The following is a 25,251-nucleotide window of genomic DNA, read 5'->3' as shown; positions in this document are numbered from 1 at the left end:
CTTCCCTAGGAAACTACAAATCCCATAATTTCAAGAGTTAGATCACACTTGTGCAATGAGAAAGGGGGCATAGCATGACTGTGCCTTCTCGATAGGGAAGTTTTACTCAAATCTCCACATTTCACACAGTTTGGTCTTTTTTCAGGTTACAAAACAGCACCCTTTGGAGGTCCTCAACCAAACCGAAGCGTGGCTTTCCTTTTGTTCCTAAATCAGTGCAAATCCATTTCTCCTGATGAGAGGGACCCATTCCCCAAATGCCCGTGCCAACTGGCTATCCCGCAGCCAAGGCAAGCTTGCAACTATAGTTCCTTGTGGTGCCAAAACAACACATCCGGTTCCCACCTCTGCTTTCCGCCGTGTGAGTATCGAAATATCCAAAATCGTGATTTTTTGCTTTGGAAAATGAGACTGTGAAGCCACAAAGGGCTGAATGAACCCAAGGAGTTGGTCACAAAGGGGAATTGTGGCCATGCAAAAGGGACTGCAGTCCCAGAGAAGAGGAACAAATGGCAAAAACACAATTACAAGTCGTGGCGTCCTTGGAAATGTGTCTTGTTATGCTCTCTCCCTTTGTGTATTTCTTGTACAGCTTGGATGCAAACAAGACGCAGTTCAAGACTATGTAGAGCGGTTCCAGTCGTCTCCGGAAGACTAAATGAACGTCTCCAAGATAGATATGTGCAGTTAGTTGGGAAAGAAAGGGTTGCCCAGAACAGATATTACTATCTCATGCTGCTGGAGAAGAAACACAAGATGGGGTGGGGGAAAAAGGGAACCCTTCCTTTGGAAATATTTTGGTTAAAAGTGCAAACACCGATCTCTCCAACCGTCAGAGGACTTTGTTTACGAATGTATGACCACGAAAATGCGGAAGCCATTGCAACGTCAACGCTTCCATCATGGCAGGAAACGGCATAACAAGGAAGTTGGCCTTTTGGACCAAAGTGCACCGCACCGTATTGTTCCTTCCCCATATTACGGGGAAGTAATATGGGAATGGGAACTCCCCCAAGACGCTGGGGGTGCTTCTCTTTTCCCAGGTCAGTTCTGCAGCGCCAGGTGCCCGTTGTGGTGATGCCTTGAATCCAAGCTGCCGTGAGTGAAGAGCAGCGGAGCAACGTCCGTGGAAGGAGCCGCCGAGGAAGGGATCGAGGCGCAGATGTCGCTTCCCGTCAACGATCCGTACCATCCAGAGCTCTGAGGGGTTGATATGCTACGGAGAGAAGAGGACGGTGAAAGGAAACTTGCAAGAACAATTAGGAACAGATGGTGCCAGACCAGAGAACCTCTGGCACAACTGATCACAGAATCATAACATTAGAAGAGCTTACCTGACCAAACGTATCTCTCATAGAATCATAGAGTTAGAAGAGACCTTGTGAGCAATCCAGTCCAACCCCATTCTGCCAAGAAGCAGGAAAATTGTATTCAAAGCACTCCCAACAGATGGCCATCCAGCCTCTGTTTCAAAGCCTCCAAAGAAGGAGCCTCTAACACACTCTGGGGCAGAGAGTTCCACTGCTGAACAGCTCTCACAGTCAGGAAGTTCTTCCTAATGTTCAGATGGAATCTCCCTGAGTCCCTGAGGGGAGATGGTGGTGGAGTATAAATAAAGTATAATAATAATTGGGTTGTTGTAGGTTTTTTGGGGCTATATGGCCATGTTCTAGAGACATTCTCTTCTGACGTTTCACCTGCATCTATGGCAAGCATCCTCAGAGTACCTCTTGTCCCTTGTCCCCGCCAGACGCGATTGCGACAATGGGGGAACAATGAGCAGAGTATCCTCAGATGATCTTAGGCCCCTAGGTGGATCGTAGCGGGAGATACGTTCGGACAAGTGAACTGGGCCAGAACCGTTCAGAGCTTTATAGGTTAAAGCCCACCCCCCCCCCCCCCGGCACCAACTTCTGCTCTGGCCAGAGTGAAGACAAAGGGGGGCAGAAGAAAGTTCCAGCTTGTCTCCTGTGTTTTGCTAATTATTTATTTATTTATTTATTTATTTATTATTTAAACTTATATGCCGCCACTCCCCTGGGGCTCGGAGCGGCTTACAAGAATGGCTAAAATCTAACAAAGTTTAAGAGCAATTTAAAACAATTTAAAAACAACAGTATCAAACATTAAAAGCCTGTCGAAACAGGTATGTCTTCCATGCCCTGCGGAAAGCTGGCACGGACTTCAGGTGGCAGAGCATTCCAGAGTGATGGCGCCACTGCTGTGAAGGCTCTGCGTCTGGTTGCCGTTAGAGGCAAGGTCTTGACACTGGGGACTTCCAATGGATCTTGGTCCTCAGAATGGAGGGATCTCTGGGGTTGGGAGGGGGTGAGGCGGTCCCTCAGATACATTGGCCCCAGACCATGCAAGGCCTTCAAGGTGAGTACCATCACTTTGAAAGTGATCCAGTGCTCCATGGGTAACCAATGCAGCTGTAGTAAGATTGGTGTTATATGGCATCTCATCGGAATTCCCGCAAGAAGCCGAGCAGCTGCGTTTTGTACCAACTTGAGCTTCTGAATCACCGACAGAGGGAGGCCAATGTAGAGGGCGTTACAGTAGTCCAGTCTTGAGATGACCGTGGCCTGGATCACCGTAGCGAGGTCGTCCCTGGACAGGGAGGGGGCCAGCCGTCTAGACTGCCGCAGGTGAAAGAAGGCGGTTCTGCTCATGGCGGAGACCTGGGCCTCCATCCTCAGCAGAGGGTCCAAAAGGATTCCCAGACTCTTTACCAATGATGACGGGTGTAACGCCTCGCCATCCAGGGTGGGCAGATGGATGTCCCCACTGCCCGGTCCACCCAGCCATAGGATCTCCGTCTTTGCTGGATTCACCCTCAACCTGCTGGCACGTAGCCATCCAGTCACGGCCTCGAGGCACGGATGGAAACAATCGGGTACAGAGTCCGGTCGGCCTTCCATCTTCAGCACCAGCTGAGTGTCATCGGCGTACTGATAACACTCCAGCCCAAAACCTCGAAGCAGTTGAGCAAGTGGTCGCATATAGATGTCAAACAACAGAGGGGAGAGAATGGCCCCCGAGGAACCCCACAAGAGAGAGGGGACCTCTCAGAGACCAGGCCTCCCCTCTCCACTCGCTGTCCACGGTTGTGAAGAAAGAAGGACAGCCAGTTGAAAGCTCTCCCCCTGACTCCAGCAACAGCAAGGCGGTGGGTCAAGAGATTTATTTATTTATTTATTTATTTATTTATTTATTTCCGTCGCTTTTACCCCACCCTTCTCACCCCCGGGGGGGGGGGGACTCATATAAATATAATATTTATAATATTATAATGTAATACAATATAATACTACTACTAATAATACAATATCATCATTATATATTTTATATTACATGTAATAATACTAATAATATTACAATATAATGGTATAGTACAATATAGTAATATATAATACTGATATTGTACTATGCTAATAATATAATGTGTGTGTGTGTGTATGTATATGTATGTATGTATGTATGTATGTATGTATGTATCTCTCTCTCTCTCTTGTAAGCAGCTCTGAGTCCCCTTTGGGGTGAGAAGGGCAGCATATAAACGTTGTAAATAAATAAATAAATAAAGCCAGCACTTTGAATTGTGCTCAGAAGCTGATAGGCAGCCAGTGGAGCTGGCGTAACAAGGGCGTTGTGCGCTCCCTGTACCCAGCCCCAGTGAGCAGCCTGGCTGCCGAACGTTGGACTAGTTGAAGCTTCTGGGCAGTATTCAGAGGCAGCCCCACGTAGAGTGTGTTGCAGTAGTCTATTCGGATGCAACAAGAGCATGGACCACTGTGACCAAGATGCCTTGGAATCTGGTGGAGTCCCCTTCTTTGGAGGCTTATAAGCAGAGGCTGGATGGCCACCTGTCAGAAGGGCTTGGATGGTAGAAGGGGGTTGGAATGGATGGCCTTTGGGGGTCTCTTCCAACTCCACGATTCTAACTCCTGCCCAAATATTCTCTTCAACATGCCCCACTAAAGAGGCAGGAGTCCTCTCTTGTTTTCTCATTGCAACCCTAATCCCAAGCAAGGTCTCAGAATATTTTGTGTTGCACGCAGAATGGATTTCTGTGAGGAAGAATCCCAGAGTCCGATCACGCCACCTACCTTCCTCCTCCGCCAAGCCTGGGAAGGTCGTCGTCGCTGTCGTACCGCCTTGGGTTGTCAAAGAAGTAAGCTCTGGAGCTGTAGCTGTGGCTGTTGATCATCCCCGAAGGCGCCTTTTGGGGAAAGAGCACAGGGAAATTGGGCCTTTATAGCAGTACAGGCAGCCCCCAAGTTACAAACATCTGACTCCTAGTTAAGACCGGGGCTTTTTTATTTATTGTGTCAGTTGTATTGTAGCAAAAAAAACAACAACACAAAATTTGCAGACTTGGCATTCTATTAAATATCCTTTGACCAGTATCTGGCTGGCCACTTGGAATGCCTCTGGTGTTCCCACAAGAAGGTCCTCCATGGTGCATGTGGCAGGGCTCAGGGTGCATTGCAGCAGGTGGTCTGTAGTTTGCTCTTCTCCACACTCACATGTCATGGATTCCACTTTGTAGCCCCATATCTTTGTAGCCCCAGTCTGTTCAGCGCCTTCCAAGTCGCCCAGTCTTCTGTGCGCCCGGGGGGGGGGGGGGGGGGGAGTCTCTCATTTGGTATCAGCCATTGGTTGAGGTTCTGGGTTTGAGCCTGCCACTTTTGGACTCTTGCTTGCTGAGGTGTTCCAGTGAGTGTCTCTGTAGATCTTAGAAAACTATTTCTTGATTTAAGTCTTTGGCATACTGGCTGATATCCAAACAGAGATGTCACTGCCTTGGTCCTTCCACTATTGGTTGCTACTTCCCGGCGGATGTCAGGTGGTGCAATACCGGCTAAACAGTGTAATTTCTCCAGTGGTGTGGGCGCAGACACCCCGTGATAATACAGCATATCTCATTAAGAGCCACATCCACTGCTTTAGCATGGTGAGATGTGTTCCACACTAGGCATGCGTATTCAGCAGCAGAGTAGCATAGCGCAAGGGGAGATGTCTTCACTGTGTCTGGTTGTGATCCCCAAGTTGTGACAGTCAGCTTTCATATAATATTGTTTCTAGCACCCACTTTTGGCTTGGGATTCAGGCAGTGCTTCTTGTAAATCAGAGCACGGTCCAGAGTGACTCCCAGGGATTTGGGTGTGCTGCAAGGCTCCAGTGGGATTCCTTCCCATGTCATCCTTAGAGCTCGATACTTGTCTGTTTTTTAGATGAAAAGCACACAAAACCAGCTGAAAAGCACATGTCAGCTGGTTTCCCCTGTAATAGGCAGTAAGAGTACCTAGAGCTTTGGAGAGCTTCTGTCCAGCCATTTCTAAGCTCACTGCTTGGGTGGTGATGGCATGATCGTCAGCATAGATGAAACTCTCTGTCCTTTCTGGCAGTGGCTGGACATTTGTGTAAATGTTGAACATGGATGGAGCAAGCACACTCCCCGGAAGCAGGCTGTTCTTCTGTTTTTGCCATCTGCTTCTTTGGCTCTGGAATTCAACAAAAAAGCTCCTGTTTTGTAGCAGATTTTCCATGAGGCAGGTGAGGTGAAGAACAGGGCTGAAACAACAGGAAGTGGGAGGAATCAACCCCTCGGAAGGAAGGGAAATCCACTCCTAGAAGAGTTATTATCATGGGGAAAAGAGGTCTCCACTGAAGTGTTCTCTCTAATATTTGCATAACAAGCCACATTTCTCAAAATCCCATTCTCACAGGGAAAAAAAGTGAGGTGAGATCTTCCGAACAGGTACAGACAGCCTGAGGGGTATTAACCCTTCCCTATACTATCCAAATATAAACTACACAGACACACACAAAATGCACCTGCTCTGGCTTATTTGTGTCCAATTCTGGGCACCACAATTGAAGAGAGATATTGACAAGCTGGAATGTGTCCAGAGGAGGGCGACTCAAATGATCAAGGGTCTGGAGAACAAGCCCTATGAGGAGCGGCTTAGGGAACTGGGCATGTTTAGCCTGAAGAAGAGAAGGCTGAGAGGATACATGATAGCCATGTATAAATATGTGAGAGGAAGCCACAGGGAGGAGGGAGCAAGCTTGTTTTCTGCTTCCTTGGAGACTAGGACGCAATGGAACAATGGCTTCAAACTACAAGAGAGGAGATTCCATCTGAACATGAGGAAGAACTTCCTGACTGTGAGAGCCGTTCAGCAGTGGAACTCTCTGCCCCAGAGTGTGGTGGAGGCTCCCTCTTTGGAAGCTTTTAAGCAGAGGCTGGATGGCCATTTGTCAGGGGTGATTTGAATGCAATATTCCTGCTTCTTGGCAGGGGATTGGACTGGATGGCCCATGAGGTCTCTTCCAAATCTTTGATTCTATGATTCTATGATTTATTTATGTATTTACTATATTTATATCCCACCTTTCTTGACCCTGAAGAGGACTCAAGACGGCTTACAACAATGGCATTATCACACAGGTAAATCAGCTGTTAAACTGATAAACCATGTCTTTGAACTGCCAGGAACAAAGACATGCCATTGCACAAAAATATATATTAAATGTCATATATATATACACACACACACACACACACACACACAATTAAAATGAGAGCATTTTAACCCCCTTCCACACTCCATCCTATTCACATTTGCATGTTTTTGAACTGCTAGGTCGGCAGAAGCTGGGGCTAACAGTGGGACACTCCACAGATTCGAATCTGGGACCTTTCAATTAGCAAGTTCAGCAGCTCAGTGGTTTAACCCTCTGCGCCATCGGGATCTCCTTATAGAAATATTACGGGATTATTTTGTACTCGATTCTATTTTATTTTCAATTCATTGGACTTAAGTGACTAAAATTTAATTGAAAAATTATTAGAGAAAACAATAATAAGATGGCGAAACGCCTCCACTCTTCCCTACCAAATTCTGCGACAGGCGCTGGGCTCTGAAGAACAGCACCACAAATAAGGTCGGGATAAACTCCCAGAGGAAAAAAACCATCCCAAAGACGACGTATTCTTCGCTGCTGACATCCTCCCCTCGAACCTGTGTAGGAACAGGAAGGAAGCATTCCAGGCCGTGAAATGAAGGCAAAACGACACATCTTACAGATAGACCCAATTCAACCCTTCTCGACAGATGGTCATCCAGCCATCCATTGGACTCTGATGGTCCCCTCCTTTACCTTCAGGTTGTCCCAGCCGTAGTTGAAGGGATTGGGCATGTGGTCTGGAGAGACGGTGACGGCCACCAAGTTATAGAACGCCATTGAAGAGTAGAGGAGGACGACAACCGAACCCACGAGCAGCGCTTGGCAGACAGACGTGCCCTAGATTTATTTTGTTTGCAAAAGAAGAACACATCTACATTAAAAATACAACAGGCTGGTAGACAGATCCGTCCCCCTTAAGTGGTTGTTTATGCTGGGTGAAACGTTCACCGGGAACTGAACCGGAACAGAAGGTGTATTTTTAAACTTTTGAATATTTGAATGTGCACAGATCGGGAAGTGTGTGTGTGTGTGTAAGTGTGTATACACGCACACAGACACACACACACACACACCTGCCCCAGCTGCAAAGGTGGGTCTTGCTAACCCATTGTAAGAAGCAAGTTGGAGACTTACCAGCCAGCCTACTGAGTGCATCTACAGCAGTGGTTCTCAACCTGGGGGTCGGGACCCCTGGGAGGGTCGCGAAGGGGTGTCAGAGGGGTCGCCAAAGACCATCAGAAAACACAATATTTTCTGTTAGTCATGTGGGTTCTGTGTGGGAAGTTTGGCTCAATTCTATGGTTGGTGGGGTTCAGAATGCTCTTTGATTGTAGGTGAACTATAAATCCCAGTAACTACATCTCCCAAATGTCAAGGTCTGTTTCCCCCCAAACTCCAACAGTGTTCACATTTGGGCACATTGAGTATTCGTGCCAACTTTGGTCCAGATCTATCATTGTTTGAGTCCACAGTGCTCTCTGGATGTAAATGAACTACAACTCCCAACCCCAAGTCAAGGTCAATGCCCACCAAACCCTTCCAGTATTTTCTGTTGGTCATGGGAGTTCTGTGTGCCAAGTTTGGTTCAATTTCATCATTGGTGGAGTTCAGGATGCTCTTTGATTGTAGGTGAACTATAAATCCCAGTAACTACAACTCCCAAATGTCAAGGTATGTTTCCCCCCAAACTCCAACAGTGTTCACATTTGGGCACATTGAGTATTCGTGCCAACTTTGGTCCAGATCTATCATTGTTTTGAGTCCACAGTGCTCTCTGGATGTAGGTGAACTACAACTTCCAAACTCGAGGTCAATGCCCACCAAACCCTTCTAGTGTTTTCTGTTGGTCATGGGAGTCCTGTGTGCCAAGTTTGGTTCAATTCCATCATTGGTGGAGTTCAGACTGCTCTTTGATTGTAGGTGAACTATAAATCCCATCAACTACAAGTCCCAAATGACAAAATCAATCCCCCCTACAATCCCACCAGTATTCAAATGTGGGCGTATTAGGAAGATACATCTTGCATATTAGATATTTACATTGCAATTCATAACGGTAGCAAAATTACGGTTATGAGGTAGCAGCGAAAATAATGTTATGGTTGGGGGTCACCACAACAGGAGGACCTGTACTAAGGGGTCTTGGGATTAGGAAGGTTGAAAACTACTGATCTACAGTGTAGACACAATCCATGAGATGCACAAAGCAAAGGGTTTTGGGCAGGGAATAAAAACAGGCAGTGTCATCAGTGGGGCAATGGTCCTTCTCTAGTTTTTAGTCCAAACATCACAGGAGATCTCCATGGTGCTGAACCCTCCTAAACTGATCTCAGATTGTTTTTTCAAAGGCTATACTACAGCAGCGTTTCTCAACCTGGGGGTCGCGAGGGGGTGTCAGTGGGGTCGCCAAAGACCATCAGTAAACACAGTATGTTCTGTTGGTCATGGGGGTTATGTGTGGGAAATTTGGACCAATTCTATCATTGGTGGGGTTCAGAAAGCTCTTTGATTGTAGGTGAACTATAAATCCCAGCAGCAGCAACTCCCAAATGTCAAGGTTTATTTTCCCCAAACTCCACCAGTGTTTACATTTGGGCATACTGAATATTCATGCCAAATTTGGTCTAGATCCATCATTGTTTGAGTCCAACGTGCTCTCTGTTGTAGGTGAACTACAACTCCCAAACTCAATGCCAATGCCCACCAAACCCTTCCAGTATTTTCTGTTGGTCATGGGAGTTCTGTGTGTCAAGTTTGGTTCAATTCCATCGTTGGAGGAGTAAAGAATGCTCTTTGCTTGTAGGTGAACTATCAATCTCAGTAACTACAACTCCCAAATGACAAAATCAATCCCCCTCAACCCCACCGATATTTTTTCTGTTTTTATTTATTGGTTTATTATTTGTTGTTTTGGCATTGAATGTTTGCCACTGTGTTTGTTTTGTTGAAAACCGCCCCAAGTCCCTTTGGAGAGATAGGGCAGTCTACAAATTATTATAATAATTAATAACAATAGTAACAACAACAACACATAGAATCATAGAATCATAGAATCAAAGAGTTGGAAGAGACCTCAAGGGCCATCCAGTCCAACCCCATTCTGCCAAGAAGCAGGAATATTGCATTCAAATCACCCCTGACAGATGGCCATCTGTTTAAAAGCTTCCAAAGAAGGAGCCTCCACCACACTCCGGGGCAGAGAGTTCCACTGCTGAACGGCTCTCACAGTCAGGAAGTTCTTCCTCGTGTTCAGATGGAATCTCCTCTCTTGTAGTTTGAAGCCATTGTTCCATTGCGTCCTAGTCTCCAGGGAAGCAGAAAACAAGCTTGCTCCCTCCTCCTCCCTGTGGCTTCCTCTCACATATTTATACATGGCTATCATATCTCCTCTCAGCCTTCTCTTCTTCAGGCTAAACATGCCCAGCTCCTTAAGCCGCTCCTCATAGGGCTTGTTCACACGATAGACATCATCATCATCATCAATCATCATCATTATTTGAAACACAACAAGAGGAGTCCACAGCAGACACTCTGCTGGCTGTTGTATTGGATCACACGTTGGACACTTCCCATGTGTCTAGGACTGTGTGATGTATTGGTGGATAATGCGTGCAGATCCAAGGAAGGTGGCCTTTTGCAGCTGACGTATGGTAATTTTGTCAGCGCCAATTGTTTTTAAGTGCAGGCCAAGGTCTTTAGGCACTGCGCCCAGTGTGCCGATCACCATTGGGACCACTTTGACTGGCTTGTGTCAGAGTCTTTGCAGTTTGATCTTTAAATCCTCGTTATTGTGTAAACTTTTTGCTGCTTGTCAATTCTATTGTCACCTGGGATTGCAACATCAATGATCCATACATTGTTTCCCCCCACAATCGTGAGGTCAGGAGTATTGTGCTCCAAAACTCTGTCTTAATTCAGAAGTCCCAGAATCATAGAATCAAAGAGTTGGTAGAGACCTCGTGGGCCATCCAGTCCAACCCCAATGGCTTCAAACTACAAGAGAGGAGATTCCATCTGAACATTAGGAAGAACTTCTTGACTGTGAGAGCCGTTCAGCAGTGGAACTCTCTGCCCCGGAGTGTGGTGGAGGCTCCTTCTTTGGAAGCTTTTAAAGAGAGGCTGGATGGCCATCTGTCAGGGGTGCTTTGAATGCAATATTCCTGCTTCTTGGCAGAATGGGGTTGGACTGGATGGCCCATGAGGTCTCTTCCAACTCTTTGATTCTATGATTCTATGATTCTACCCCATTCTGCCAAAAAGCAGGAATGTTGCATTCAAATCACCCCTGACAGATGGCCATCCAGCCTCTGTTTAAAAGCTTCCAAAGAAGGAGCCTCCACCACACTCCGGGGCAGAGAGTTCCACTGCTGAACGGCTCTCACAGTCAGGAAGTTCTTCCTCATGTTCAGATGGAATCTCCTCTCTTGTAGTTTGAAGCCATTGTTCCATTGCGTCCTAGTGTCCAAGGAAGCAGAAAACAAGCTTGCTCCCTCCTCCTCCCTGTGGCTTCCTCTGACATATTTATACATGGCTATCATATCTCCTCTCAGCCTTCTCTTCTTCAGGCTAAACATGCCCAGCTTAGTTTAACGTGTTCATTTTCTGTAACTTTGTCCGGCTTGTGATCCCACCAGTTCTTTGTCGCAGGCAGATGGTGTTGGTGGCACAGGTTCCAATGAATCATCTGAGCAACGGTGTTGTGCCTCTGCTTGTAGTCTGTCTGCGCGATCTTCTTGCAGCAGCTGAGGATGCGATCTATTGTTTCATCTGCTTCCTTGCAGAGTCTACACTTGGGATCTGTCGTCAACTTTTCAATTTTGGCTTGGATGGCCTTGGTTCGAATGGCTTGTTCTTGTGCTGCCAGAATCAGGCCCTCCTTTGTCTCCTTTTTCAGAGTCCCATTTGTGAGCCACAGCCATGTTTTTTCTTTGTCAATTTGGCTCTCAATTTTTGCCAGGAACTGTCCATGGAGAGCCTTCTTTGGCCAGTTTTCTCTTCTGCTCTGGATTGTGTTTTTACGGTATTCACTCTTTGTCTTTTGCACTTGAAGCAGTTTACTACTATTGACTTCCCTCATTGTTGGTTCTTGACCTATTATTATTATTAATATTGGGTTGGTGTGAGTTTTCTGGGCTGTATGGCCAAATTCCAGTAGCATTCTCTCCTTATGTTTCCATTTGTGAGCCATAGCTATGTTTATTACTATTATGTTTATTTATACCCCACTTTTCCTCTTCATTGGGAGACTCAAAGCGGCCTGTAACAACACAACCGCCAACGATCTTCGATCTAACAAGCGCACTAAAACCTCCCACAAATCCTTACACTACATCTAGGAGAATTTTGCAAAATGTGGTTAACAAAAAATGAAGATTCCCAACGATGCCCCGTGATTCACCTCGTCCTCATCTTTCCAACTGGAATGTGGAACTACATTTTCCCTGCCTTCTCCCTGTCTGCAGAACGTTAAGCCAGCGATATCTTGGGGGGTAGAGACCTGTCTGTTCTGGCTTATATTAAGCCTGCAAAGTACCATGCATATTGATGGCGCGCTATAAATAATCCACACTCGCTAATCCATGCAGGGAAGGGAGAAGCGCTTCACGTCATAGAATCATAGAGTTGGAAGAGACCTCATGGGCCATCCAGTCCAACCCCATTCTGCCAAGAAGCAGGAATATTGCATTCAAATCACCCCTGACAGATGGCCATCCAGCCTCTGCTTAAAAGCTTCCAAAGAAGGAGCCTCCACCACACTCCGGGGCAGAGAGTTCCACTGCTGAATGGCTCTCACAGTCAGGAAGTTCTTCCTCATGTTCAGATGGAATCTCCTCTCTTGTAGTTTGAAGCCATTGTTCCATTGCGTCCTAGTCTCCGGGGAAGCAGAAAACAAGCTTGCTCCCTCCTCCTCCCTGTGGCTTCCTCTCACATATTTATACATGGCTATCATATCTCCTCTCAGCCTTCTCTTCTTCAGGCTAAACATGCCCAGTTCCCTAAGCCGCTCCTCATAGGGCTTGTTCTCCGGACCCTTGATCATTTTAGTCGCCCTTCATATTCTTGCAAAATGGGAGCTGCAGGGCTGTTGGGTCTGTTAGCCTGTAAATCAGTGGTTCTCAACCTTTCTAATGCCACAACCCCTTAATACACTTCCTCATCTTATGGTGACCCCCAACCATAAAATTAGTTTCGTTGGTCCTTCATAACTGTCATTTTGCTGCTGTTATGAATAGTAATGTAAATATCTGATACGCAGGATGTATTTTCATACACTAGACTAAATTTATCACAAATACTCAATACGCCCAAATTTGAATACTGGTGGGATTGGGGGAGGGATGTTGATTTTGTCCTGTGGGAGTTGTAGTTGCTGGGATTTATAGTTCCCCTATAATCAAAGAGCATTCTGAACTCCACCAATGATGGAATTGAATCAAACTTGGCACACAGAACTCCCATGACCAACAGAAAATACTGGAAGGGTTTGGTGGGCACTGACCTTGAGTTTTGGGAGTTGTAGTTCACCTACATCCAGAGAGCACAACATGATGGATCTTGACCAAACTTGGCACAAATACTCAATATGCCCAAATGTGAACACCGGTGGAGTTTGGGGAAAATAGACCTTGACATTTGGGATGTGTAGTTGCTGGGATTTGTAGTTCACCTAAAATCAAAGAGCATTCTGAACCACATCAACGATGGAATTGAACCAAACTTGGCACACAGTTCTCCCATAACCAACAGAAAATACTGGAAGGGTTTGGTGGGCACTGACCTTGAGTTTTGGGAGTTGTAGTTCGCCTACATCCAGAGAGAAATGTGGACTCAAACAATGATGGATCTGGACCAAACTTGGCACGAATTCTCTATATGCCCAAATGTAAACACTAGTGGAGTTCGGAGGAAATAGACCTTGGCATTTGGGAGTTGTAGTTGCTGGGATTTATAGTTCACCTACAATCAAAGAGCATTGTGAACCCTACCAACGATTAAATTGGGCCAAACTTCCCACACAGAACCTCCATGACCAACAGAAAATATTGTGTTTTCTGGTGGTCTTTGGTGACCCCTCTGTCACCCCCTTGCGACCTCTCAAGGGGTCCCGACCCCCAGGTTGAGAAACACTGCTGTAAAGACTCCCAGCTAATCCAAGAATAAAGCAGACCAATCTCTCTATATAAACACAAAATAAGTATGTACATTTTGGGTCTCTCTTGGGAGAGATAAAGCTGGGTGTAAACAAATATAATAATAATAATCATCATCATCAACAACATCATCTATCTATATAAATAAAAATGTAATGTTCGTTTGTGGGATTAACATAACTCAAAAACCACTGGACAAATTGATACCAAACTTGGACACAAGACGCCTAACAACCCAATGTATGTCCTTCACTCAAAATTTTTTGATTTTGTCATTTGGGAGTTGTAGTTGCTGGGATTTATAGTTCACCTACAATCAAAGAGCATTCTGAACCCCACCAACGATGGAATTAAACCAAACTTGGCACACAGTTAGAATCATAGAATTAAAGAGTTGGAAGAGACCTCCTGGGCCATCCACTCCAACCCCATTCTGCCAAGAAGCAGGAATATTGCATTCAAATCACCCCTGACAGATGGCCATCCAGCCCCTGTTCTCCCATGACCAACAGAAAACACTAGAAGGGTTTGGTGGGCATTGGCCTTGAGTTTGGGAGTTTTAGTTCACCTACATCCAGAGAGCACAATATGATGGATCTGGACCAAACTTGGCACGAATACCCAATATGCCCAAATGTGAACACTGGTGTAGTTTGGGGAAAATATACCTTGACATTTGGGATGTGTAGTTGCTGGGATTTGTAGTTCACCCTCAATCAAAGAGCATTCTGAACCACACCAACGATGGAATTGAACCAAACTTGGCACACAGTTCTCCCATGACCAACACAAAATACTGGAAGGGTTTGGTGGGCAGTGTCCTTTGATTTTGGAGTTGTAGTTCACCTACATCAAGAGATCACTGTGGACTCAAACAATGATGGATCTGGACCAAACTCTACACGAATACTCAATATGCCCAAATGTGAACACTGGTGGAGTTTGGGGAAAACAGACCTTGACATTTGGGAGTTGTAGTTGCTGGGATTTGTAGTTCACCTACAATCACACAGCATTCTGAACCCCACCAACGATAGAATTGGGCCAAACCTCCCACACAGAACCCCATGTGGGCCACAGCAACGCGTGGCAGGGGACGGCTAGTTATAAATAAAAATGCAATATATCTTTGTGGGATTAACATAACTCAAAAACCACTGGGAGAATTGACACCAAATTTGGACACAATACAACAATCAGGCCAACAAGTGACCATCACTCATAAAAACACTGAAAAACACAGCGGAAGAGACTTAAAAAATAAAAAAATACATCACAACGAATGTGCGAAACCACATATATACACACACGAAACACATATACACAGACTGGGCCACAGCAATGTGTGGCAGGAGATGGTTAGTAGTATTATATATAGAGAGTAGGCCTGGGCAAACTTGAGCCTTCCAAGTTTCCAACTCCCACAATTCCTAACAGCCTACCGGAGTTGAAGTCCAAGTTTGGAGGACCCAAGTTTGCCCAGGACTGATAAAGAGAGATTTCAACACAATCAAGGTGGCTATGCAGGTGGCTGAACCCACACAATGTCTCCCATTTGGATGGTGGGATTTCAATGGGGGACCGTGTGCGCCCGTACCTTGGACTCGAGGTAAACATTGGCCGAGGACATTTTGGAGAGCCGGCACATGGTGCAGGCCAGCAAGGCACAGGAGAGGATGAAGAGGCCGTCGTTGATCACGACCCGCGTGAAGAGGGCCCAGCGCCGCTGCTCTTCGGGCGCATCGTCGTGTGCCAGTAGCGTGCAGGTCAAGTTCACGAAGAGGAAGAGAAGGCTGGTGAAGATGGCGCCCAGGTACAAAACCACCCTGGAAAGTTGGATGGGAATAAAACATTGGTAATACTCACAAATAGACGGAACCATGGCCAAGAGAGCGTGCTACTATTGGACCAACAACTTTTGGGCTCTACTTATGGAAAAAGGAAACTTCCTTATGCTGACGTTCCCAACGCGGATTTGAAATGGCCCATTTCTATTCCCTGCCCAAACCCTTCAAGCTTTGGGTTGTTGTAGGTTTTTTCGGGCTATATGGCCATGGTTTAGAGCAGTGTTTCTCAACCTGGGGGTCGGGACCCCTGTGGGGGTCACGAGGGAGTGTTAGAGGGGTCACCAAAGACCATCAGAAAACATAGTATTTTCTGTTGATCATGGGGGTTCTGTGTGGAAAGTTTGGTCCAATTCTATCGGTGGGGTTCAGAATGCTATTTCATTGTGGGTGAACTATAAATCCCAACAATTACAACTCCCAAATGGCAAGGTCTATTTTCTCCAAACTCTACCAGTGTTCACATTTGGGCATATTGAGTATTTGTGCCAAGTTTGATCCATATCCATCATTGCTTGAGTCCACAGTGTTCTCTGGAATTAGGTGAACTACAACTCCAAAAAACTCAAGGTCAATGTCCACCAGACCTTCCCAGTATTTTCTATTGGTCATGGGAGTTCTGTGTGCCCAGTTTGATTCAATTCCATCATTGGTGGAGTTCAGAAGGCTCTTTGATTTTATAAATCCCAGGAACTCCAGCATTACCAAATGACAAAATCAATCACCCCCAACCTCACCAGTATTCAAATTTGGGCGTATTGGGTATTTGTGCCAAATTTGTTCCAGTGACTGAAAATACATCCTGCATATAAGATATTTCGATTAGAATCATAACAGTAGCAAAATTACAGTTGTGAAGTAGCAACGAAAATAACATTATGGTTGGGGGTCACCACAACATGAGGACCTGTACTAAGGGGTCGCGGCATTAGGAAGGTTGAGAACCACTGGTTTAGAGGCATTTTCTCCTGCTGTTTCACCTGCATCTATGGCAAGCATCCTCAGAGGTAGTGGGGTCTGCTGGAACTAGGAAAAAGGGTTTATATATCTGTGGAATGACCAGGGTGGGACAAAGGACTCTTGTCTGCTGGAGCTAGGCGTGAATGTTTCAACTGACCACCATGATTAGCATATAATGGCCTGACATTGCCTAGAGCAAACTTTTGTTGAGAGGTGATTAGATGTCCCTGATTGTTTTCCCTCTGCTGTTTTGCTGTTGTAATTTTGCTTTGTATATATTTCATGGCGTGCAGCTACACTATAGAATTAATGCAGTTCGATGCTGCTTTAAACTGCTATGGTTCAATGCTATGCAATGCTGGGAGTTGCCCTCTTTGGCGGAGAAGGCTGAAAGCCTTGTGAAACCACAACTCCCCAATACAGTGCCGGTGTGGCCTCAGATGAATCCCCTTATTTGGGGATAGATACCACCTAAAGGTAAAGGTTTTTCCTTGACATTAAGTCCAGTCATGTCTTGACTCTGGGGATTGGTGCTCATCTCCATTTCAAAGCCGAAGAGCCGGCGTTGTCCATAGACACCTCCAAGGTCATGTGGCCGGCACGAGTGCACGGAGCACCATTACCTTCCTGCCTGAGCGGTACCTATTGATCTACTCATATTTGCATGTTTTCAAACTGCTAGGTTGGCAGAAGCTGGGGCTGACAGTTGTTGTATGACCCCCGGTAATCGTGGTATCAGTATGCCTTTGGTCCACGTTCTCCCCTTAAACATCCCCTTAAACAAAATTACACCCCAAACTTTGAACCCACCTTCTCATAGAACTTACTTGTATCTGTTGAATTCGGCGGCACACTTGACTTTGAAGATGACCTATGGAGGAAAAAAAATCTTTGACATTTTATTGCAAGCTGGGGTGTATGTATTGCATCATACAGATATTTTGGGGGAAGCAAAAAAATCCTTATCTTAAACAGGATGAAACCAATCAAATCCAGCAGTTGTGTTTCTCTGAGTTGTTATAAGCTGCTTTGAATCTCCCAATGGAGAGAAAAAGCAGAGTACAAATAAACATAATAATAAACACAGATGTGGTTCACAATGACAGATTCCAAGTGTAGACTCTGCAAGGAAGCAGATGAAACAATAGATCCCATCCTCAGCTGCTGCAAGAAGATCGCGCAGACAGAGTACAAGCAAAGACACAACACCGTTGCTCAAATGATTAATTGGAACTTGTGCCGCACATACCATCTGCCTGCGACAAAGAACTGGTAGGATCACAAGCCGGAAATTTTTTCAGCGGTGACCAGGGGAGCATTTGCACAGCTCAGGCTTGTGCGCCAGCTGCGCCCGTACCTCGGGAAGTCTGACTTGGCCACGGTAGTACACGCTCTGGTCACATCCCGCCTTGACTACTGCAACGCTCTCTACGTGGGGCTGCCCTTGAAGACAGCCCGGAAGCTTCAGCTGGTCCAGCGCACGGCAGCCATGTTACTAACAGGAGCGGGACGCAGGGAGCACACAACGCCCTTGTTGTCCCAGCTCCACTGGCTGCCGATCTGCTACCGGGCCCAATTCAAGGTGCTGGTGTTGGCCTACAAAGCCCTAAACGGTTCTGGCCCAAAATACCTGTCTGACCGCATCTCGGCCTATGAGCCCACGAGGACTTTGAGATCGTCCGGGGAGGCCCTTCTCTCGATCCCGCCTGCCTCACAGGCACGGCTGGCGGGGACGAGAGACAGGGCCATCTCGGTGGTGGCCCCTCGGCTGTGGAACACCCTTCCTGTGGACATCAGACTGGCACCCTCCCTTATGACATTCCGCAAGAGACTAAAGACGTGGTTGTTCGAGAAGGCGTTTGAATAAGTGGTGCTATAATTGGCAATGACGATAGGAACGGAACACGGAAAACGATATTTGGATTGTGGTTCAACGATAAGACGTCGCGAATGACTTGTTGTAAGTGTATTATTGATATTGATGTTGTTGTTTGATGATGTTTTTGATATTGCTAGTTGATGTTAGCTTATGTTGTAATTGCACCTTATTTTACATGTTGTACACCGCCGTGAGTCGCCCCAGGGCTGAGAACGGCGGTCTATAAGCACAGTAAATAAATAAAAATAAATAAATAAATTAACATGTCAAGCTACTCTGGGACTTTTGGATTCAGACTGATAGAGTTTTGGAGCACAATACTCCTGACCTCACAATCGTGTTAAAAAACAAAGTATGGATTGTCGATGTCGCAATCCCAGGTGACAGCAGGATTGCAGAGAACTGGAAAAGCTGAGACGATGTAAGGATTTAAAGATCGAACTGCACAAGCCAGTAAAGGTGGTCCCAGTGGTGATCGGCACACTGGGTGCAGTGCCTAAAGACCTTGGCCTGCACTTAAACACAATCAGCGCTGACAAAATTACCACCTGCCAGCTGCAAAAGGTTACCCTTCTGGGATCTGCACGCATTATTTGCCGATACATCACACAGCCCTAGACACTTGGGAAGTGTCCGACGTGCGATCCAATACAACAGCCAGCAGAGAGATCTTGTTTGCTGTGGACTCATCTTGTTGCATTTCAAATAACAATAACAACAACAACAACAACAACAACAACAGTCCTAGACGCTTGGGAAGTGTTCGACTTGTGATTTTGTGATACGAAATCCAGCATATAGCTCTCGTTTGCTGTGACATACTGTGCTTTTGTGTCAATAATAATAATATTTTTTGTGTGTGGTTGTGTCAGGAGTGACTCTTGGTGTGAGAGAATTGTCTGTCTGCAAGGACGTTGCCCAGGGGACGCCTGGATGATTTTGATGTTTTTATCATCCTTGTGGGAGGCTTCTCTCATGTCCCCGCATGAGGAGCTGGAGCTGATAGAGGGAGCTCATCCGCCTCTCCCCGGATTTGAACCTGCGACCTGTTGGGTCTTCAGTCCTGCCAGCACAGGGGTTTAACCCACTGCGCCACCGGGGGCTCCTCTATAATAATAATAATAATAATAATAATAATAATAATGTATTGTCGAAGGTTTTCATGGCCGGAATCACTGGGTTGTTGTAGGTTTTTCCGGGCTATATGGCCATGGTCTAGAGGCATTCTCTCCTGACGTTTTGCCTGCATCTATGACAAGCATCCTCAGAGGTAGTGAGGTCTGTTGGAAGTAGGGAAATGGGTTGATATATCTGTGGAATGACCAGGGTGAGACAAAGGACTCTTGTCTGCTGGAGCTAGGTGTGAATGTTTCAACTGACCACCTTGATTAGCATTTAATGGCTTGGAAGTGCCTGGGGGGAATCTTTTGTTGAGAGTGATTTGATGTGCCTGATTGTTTACTCTCTGTTGTTTTGCTGTTGTAATTTTAGAGTTTTTTTTAATATTGGTAGCCAGATTTTGTTCATTTTCATGGTTTCTTCCTTTCTGTTGAAATTGTCAACAGAAAATCATTCCTGATCATTCCACAGATATATAAACCCTTTTTTCCTACTTCCAACAGACCTCACTACCTCTGAGGATGCTTGCCATAGATGCAGGTGAAACGTCAGGAGAAAATGCCTCTAGAACATGGCCATATAGCCCGAAAAAACCTAAAACAACCCAATAAGAATAATAATAATATTATTATTGTTGCACCAATAGATCACTTGTGCACAACCTGTGGCCTTCCAGATGTTTTGGATTGCAGCTCCCAGAATCCCTGTCCATTGGACAAGCTAGCAATAGGGAGCCATAGGTTTTGCATCACTGGGCTAGTGTTGCAATCCAGAGCAGGAAACGAGGCCCTAAGATAACTATCCACCACACTTGACTGTGAAAAAACAATCCTTTTTTATTGAAGAAAAATGGTTTCAAAATAAAGGAAAAATGCAAAGTCAAAAGCCACAGCAAAATCAGCAAACATGAACGTCCATGAACAAGATCAAAACCCAAAGCCACACTGTAAAATACTGGAACCTGTTAGCAATCCACTAACCGTACTTGGTGTTCTAGAAATCTTTCAAGACGATGGCCAGGGAAACCGGGAGAACTGCCAAGGTCTTCATCAATCTGAAACGATGCCTGAACTGAGAAAGTCAGCCCGGCGGAAGGCATTTAAAGCCGAAGAATTGGTTTTGTGATACGTTGTTTGTATTTCTTTTAATCTGGAAGACCTTCGCAAGCTGAGTGATTTACTCCTGTCTTGCCAGATCTGGCCCCTTCTGTTCTCATTAAGGTTCCCAGGTGCAGAAGGGAGTGAAAGGTCTTGGCTTCCCTCTGAAACATTCTCATGAACACTGGTACTTTCATTTTCCAAATCTACAGAAGTTTCTTCCTCACTAATTTCAGGAGCATTGACATCAAGAAGTACATTTTCATTAGCATCAGGAGGTACAAACAGAGAATCAGGTTCAAACTCAGACTGAACCCCAACAGCTAGATAAAAAAGTGCATAGACCAACACTGGACAAGTACCACAATTGCTTTGACTGAGCATTAAGCATTGTGTTACTGCAGCATCTCTTTAATGGTACAGTAACCACTTCTAAATAGGTTCTTGTGGGTTTTTTCGGGCTATAGAGCCATGTTCTAGAGGCATTTCTCCTGACGTTTCGCCTGCATCTATGGCAAGCATCCTCAGAGGTTGTGAGGTCTGTTGGAAGTAGGAAAATGGGTTTATATATCTGTGGAATGGCTGGGGTGGGGCAAGGAGCTCTTCCCTGCTGCAGTTAGGTGTGAATGTTTAGCTGATCACCTTCATTAGCATTTGAAGGTCTGCCTGAGCCTGGGAAAATCTGTTGCTGGGAGGTGTTAATCTGTGCCTGGTTTTTTCCTCTCTGTTGTTTAGCTGTTATAATTTTAGAGTTTTTTAATACTGGTAGCCAGATTTTGTTCATTTTCATGGTCTCTTCCTTTCTGCTGAAATTGTCCACATGCTTGTGGATTTCAATGGCTTCTCTGTGTAGTCTGACATGGTGGTTGTTGCTGTGGTCCAGCATTTCTGTGTTCTCAAATAATATGCTGTGTCCAGGCTGGTTCATCAGGTGTGCTATGGCTGACTTCTCTGGCTGAAGGAGTCTGCAGTGCCTTTCATGTTCCTTGATTCGTGTCTGGACGCTGCGTTTGGTGGTCCCTCTGTAGACTTGTCCACAGCTGCATGGTACACGGTAGACTCCTGCAGAGGTGAGAGGATCCCTCTTGTCTTTTGCTGAACGTAGCATTTGTTGGATTTTCTTGGTGGGTTTGTAGATTGTTTGTACATACATGCTTGCCATAGATGCAGGCGAAACGTCAGGAGAAATGCCTCTAGAACATGGCTCTATAGCCCGAAAAAACTCACAAGAACCTAGTGATTCCAGCCATGAAAGCCTTCGACAATACACTTCTAAATGGATGTTTTGCACTACTGCAGTCCCCATCATCTCCCAGCCAGGTAAGGGCGTTATGGGAGTTGTAGTCCATCAGAACTGGAGTATCTCAGGCTATGTTTACAGAATGCAAACAAGAACACTCCCACTGCTTCGACTTTCCCTTCTCCTTTTTCAAAGCAGGCGCAATGGTTTTTTGCCATCCAGTCCTTGCGCATAGCGATTTGGATATCAAGCCCCACAGTGTCTGATTGAGTTTCAAGCCATCTAAATACTTCTTGTAATCCAGAAGAAAAAGAACATTCTTTTGATTCTTTTATTTCCATCCGTGCATGGGCATCTGTGGTTATTTTTAAGCGGTGCACATAGAGGAGCTTCCTTGCGCTTGTCCTGCGAACGCCACACCCCCAAGAACCCAATGAAATCATTGTTGACGCCACGGTCCTAAAGTGACAGGACAAATTTGCAGCAAATCAGTCGAGCGAGGGTTGGTTTGCAAGACCGGGAAGATAAACAACATTTTGTCCTTTTGCAAACAACAACAACAATAGGAAAGTAACCTTAGGAAGACGAAAACACTTGCCTAAAAAATACTCCAATCTGCTGAGAAGAGACAAAGCATCCAAGCGAAAAGCAGGTTCGGATCCAAGTCTTGCATTACGGCATGCACTTTTCCCAGGAGTAAATCCCACCGGGCAATGCGTCTTTCAATTCCAAGTAAACATCCGTGGAAATTGCATTGCAAGAGGATGCAAAACACCTCTTTTCAGCAGAGACCCAGGAGGTTGTTTTTGTTCCCAACGGAGGAGAAAACATCGAAAAGAATAGCTTATTATGGGGTTGCAAAGAGGGGAATCGACAGGACCCTAACTCGAGATGTGGGTGATAAATCAATTCAGGCGCAACCCATGTTTCACTCCTAAGCTATTCATTACCTAGAGATGCAACGACTCCATCAGTTGCATCCTTCCTATTGCAAAGGAGGGAATATAAGATTAAATAATGTAAAAAGATGATAATATTATGGAAATGAAGCCCGAGAAAAAGAAATGGATGGGAAGGAAAAGCAATGGCAACAATAGGAAGAGGGGGAAGCGGCTCTCAAGCCATGACGTAATGCTGTTCGGCTGAGCCAGCGCCGCTGTTGCTCTTCAGTGCAGCTCTCGCCACATATCTCTAGCTCTGTATCTATACTCTGGAATTAGTGCAGTTTGAGACCACTTTAACCTCATAGCTCAAGGTTTTGGGATCCTGGGATGCGTAATTTGGTGAGGCACCACCACTATTTTGGAGATAACAACAACAACAACAACTAACAAAATGAAGTTCAACAGCCAAAACTAACAAAATGAAGTTCAGCAGGGACAAATGCAAGATACTCCACTCATTCTGTATTGGATGGAAGGGCAGGATAAAAAGACGACACCAAATTGGGAGGGAGAGCCAATACTCCAGAGGGCAGGAGCAGGATTCAAAACGATCTTGACAGATTAGAGATGATGGGCCAAAACTAACAAAATGAAGTTCAACAGGGACAAATGCAAGATACTCCACTTTGGCAGGAAAAACAAAATGCAAAGATACAGAATGGGGGACAATGCCTGGCTCGAGAGCAGGACGTGTGAAAAAGATCTTGGAGTCCTCGTGGACAACAAGTTAAACATGAGCTAACAATGTGATGTGGCGGCAAAAAAAGCCAATGGGATTTTGGCCTGCATTAATAGGAGCCTAGTGTCTAGATCTAAGAAAGTCATGCTCCCCATGCTCTATTCCGCTTTGGTTAGACCACACCTGGAATATTGTGTCCAATTCTGGGCACCACAGTTCAAGAGAGAGATTGACAAGCTGGAATGTGTCCAGAGGAGGGCGACTAAAATGATAAAAGGTCTGGAGAACAAGCCCTATGAGGAGTGGCTTAAGGAGCTGGGCATGTTTAGCCCGAAGAAGAGAAGGCTGAGAGGGGATATGATAGCCATGTATAAATATGTGAGAGGAAGCAACAGGGAGGAGGAGGGAGCAAGCTTGTTTTCTGCTTCCCTGGAGACTAGGACGCAATGGAACAATGGCTTCAAACGACAAGTGAGGAGATTCCACCTGAACATGAGGAAGAACTTCCTGACTGTGAGAGCCGTTCAGCAGTGGAACTCTCTGCCTCAGAGTGTGGTGGAGGCTCCCTCTTTGGAAGCTTTTAAACAGAGGCTGGATGGCCATCTGTCAGGGGTGATTTGAATGCAATATTCCTGCTTCTTGGCAGGTGGTTGGACTGGATGGCCCTTAAGGTCTCTTCCAACTCTTTGATTCTATGATTCAAGCAAGAACGGGCTTGTATGAATGTAATCTTGTCCTTTGGAGCTCTTTCCATCAGGGGCCAGCTGGCCATCTGTCAGGACAGCCTGAGACTGTTGGGAATTGTGGGACTTGAAGTCCATAACACCTAGAGAGCCCAAGTTTGCCCATGCCTGGTCTACACTGATGTGTCAATGCAGTTTCAGCATAGCTCCAGCCTCTTCTTTTTACAGTTCTTGCTTGGGTTTTGCACCACCCTCTTGCACCCCTCTTTTCAAAGTTCCCCAAAGCTTTCTAGACACAATAATAAACAGGAATAAATCTTTGCTCTTGCAAGGGGAAGAAATCCACCTCATTTGAAAGCCCTCCAAAACTGTGCAGAACAAGAGAGGAGGGAAAAGGATGAATCCATCTTTTGTTTTCCTTGTTGTGATTGGGAAGGGAGGAGAGGCAAGGAGAAGCCCATCTCGCCCGCCTCTGTGGAATGCCATAAAAACACACACAGAGAGAAAAGAATGAATCAATCTTTGTTTGCTTGTTATTGGGAAGAGGAGAGCGGGGAGAGAGCAAACCCTCCAAGGTGGGGTTGTTGTTTGGGTTCTGGATCTGGCAGATGCTGCACCCGAATGTGGTAAACAAGAGGAAAACAGGGGAAGACAGCAAACTTAGGCAAGGAGGTGTGTCCCCTCTGGCATGAGCATGCACCCACCCATGCGTATAGGGCAGGAATGCACTATTAGCAAATAAACAAACATATATCTCTCTGTGTGGGTGTTGTCACTGTATTGCAAGAACCCACCACTGGTAAATAAACAAACAAGCCAACACACACACGCCTGCAAGGAAAGACACACATGTATGGATGCACAGAAGCAAACACATGAAAAAGCAATCATAAAAGCATGCATACTTTGCCTATGTGTGTGTTGTCACTGGCAAAGGCAGGCAAAGTATGCCTCCTTTTGTGATTGTTTCACTGGCAAACATGCTTTTGCGATCACTGGCAAACAAACAAACAAGCCCAACACACACATGTCTGCAAGGAAAGACGCACATGTATGGATGCATGGAAGTAAACACATGAAAAAAACTATCACAAAAGCATGCATACTTTGCCTATGTGTGTGTTGTCACTGTGCAATACAGTGACAACACACACATAGGCAGGCAAAGTATGCATGCT

The 25,251-nt window shown here is 45.7% G+C and overlaps 1 protein-coding gene across 1 annotated transcript in view; it reads right to left on the bottom strand.

Moving 5' to 3' along the window:
• Positions 1–1,003: 1,003 nt before the first annotated feature.
• The window catches only part of GPR137C (G protein-coupled receptor 137C), a 29,561-nt gene continuing 5,313 nt past the window's right edge, over positions 1,004–25,251 (bottom strand). The window contains exons 2-7 of the mRNA XM_067463114.1: positions 17,260–17,303; positions 15,226–15,454; positions 7,171–7,314; positions 6,906–7,031; positions 4,110–4,222; positions 1,004–1,216 (exon numbers count right to left, since the gene is read on the bottom strand). Of these exons, the coding sequence (XP_067319215.1) occupies positions 1,045–1,216; positions 4,110–4,222; positions 6,906–7,031; positions 7,171–7,314; positions 15,226–15,454; positions 17,260–17,303 (828 nt within the window). The 3' untranslated portion in view covers positions 1,004–1,044. The remainder of the gene's footprint in view (positions 1,217–4,109; positions 4,223–6,905; positions 7,032–7,170; positions 7,315–15,225; positions 15,455–17,259; positions 17,304–25,251) is intronic.

This window comes from Anolis sagrei, chromosome 1 (assembly GCF_037176765.1).
Source record: "Anolis sagrei isolate rAnoSag1 chromosome 1, rAnoSag1.mat, whole genome shotgun sequence".
NCBI classification, from domain to species: domain Eukaryota; kingdom Metazoa; phylum Chordata; class Lepidosauria; order Squamata; family Dactyloidae; genus Anolis; species Anolis sagrei.
The sequence above is the reverse complement of the archived record's forward strand: the minus strand, read 5'-3'. Positions and strand labels throughout refer to the sequence as shown.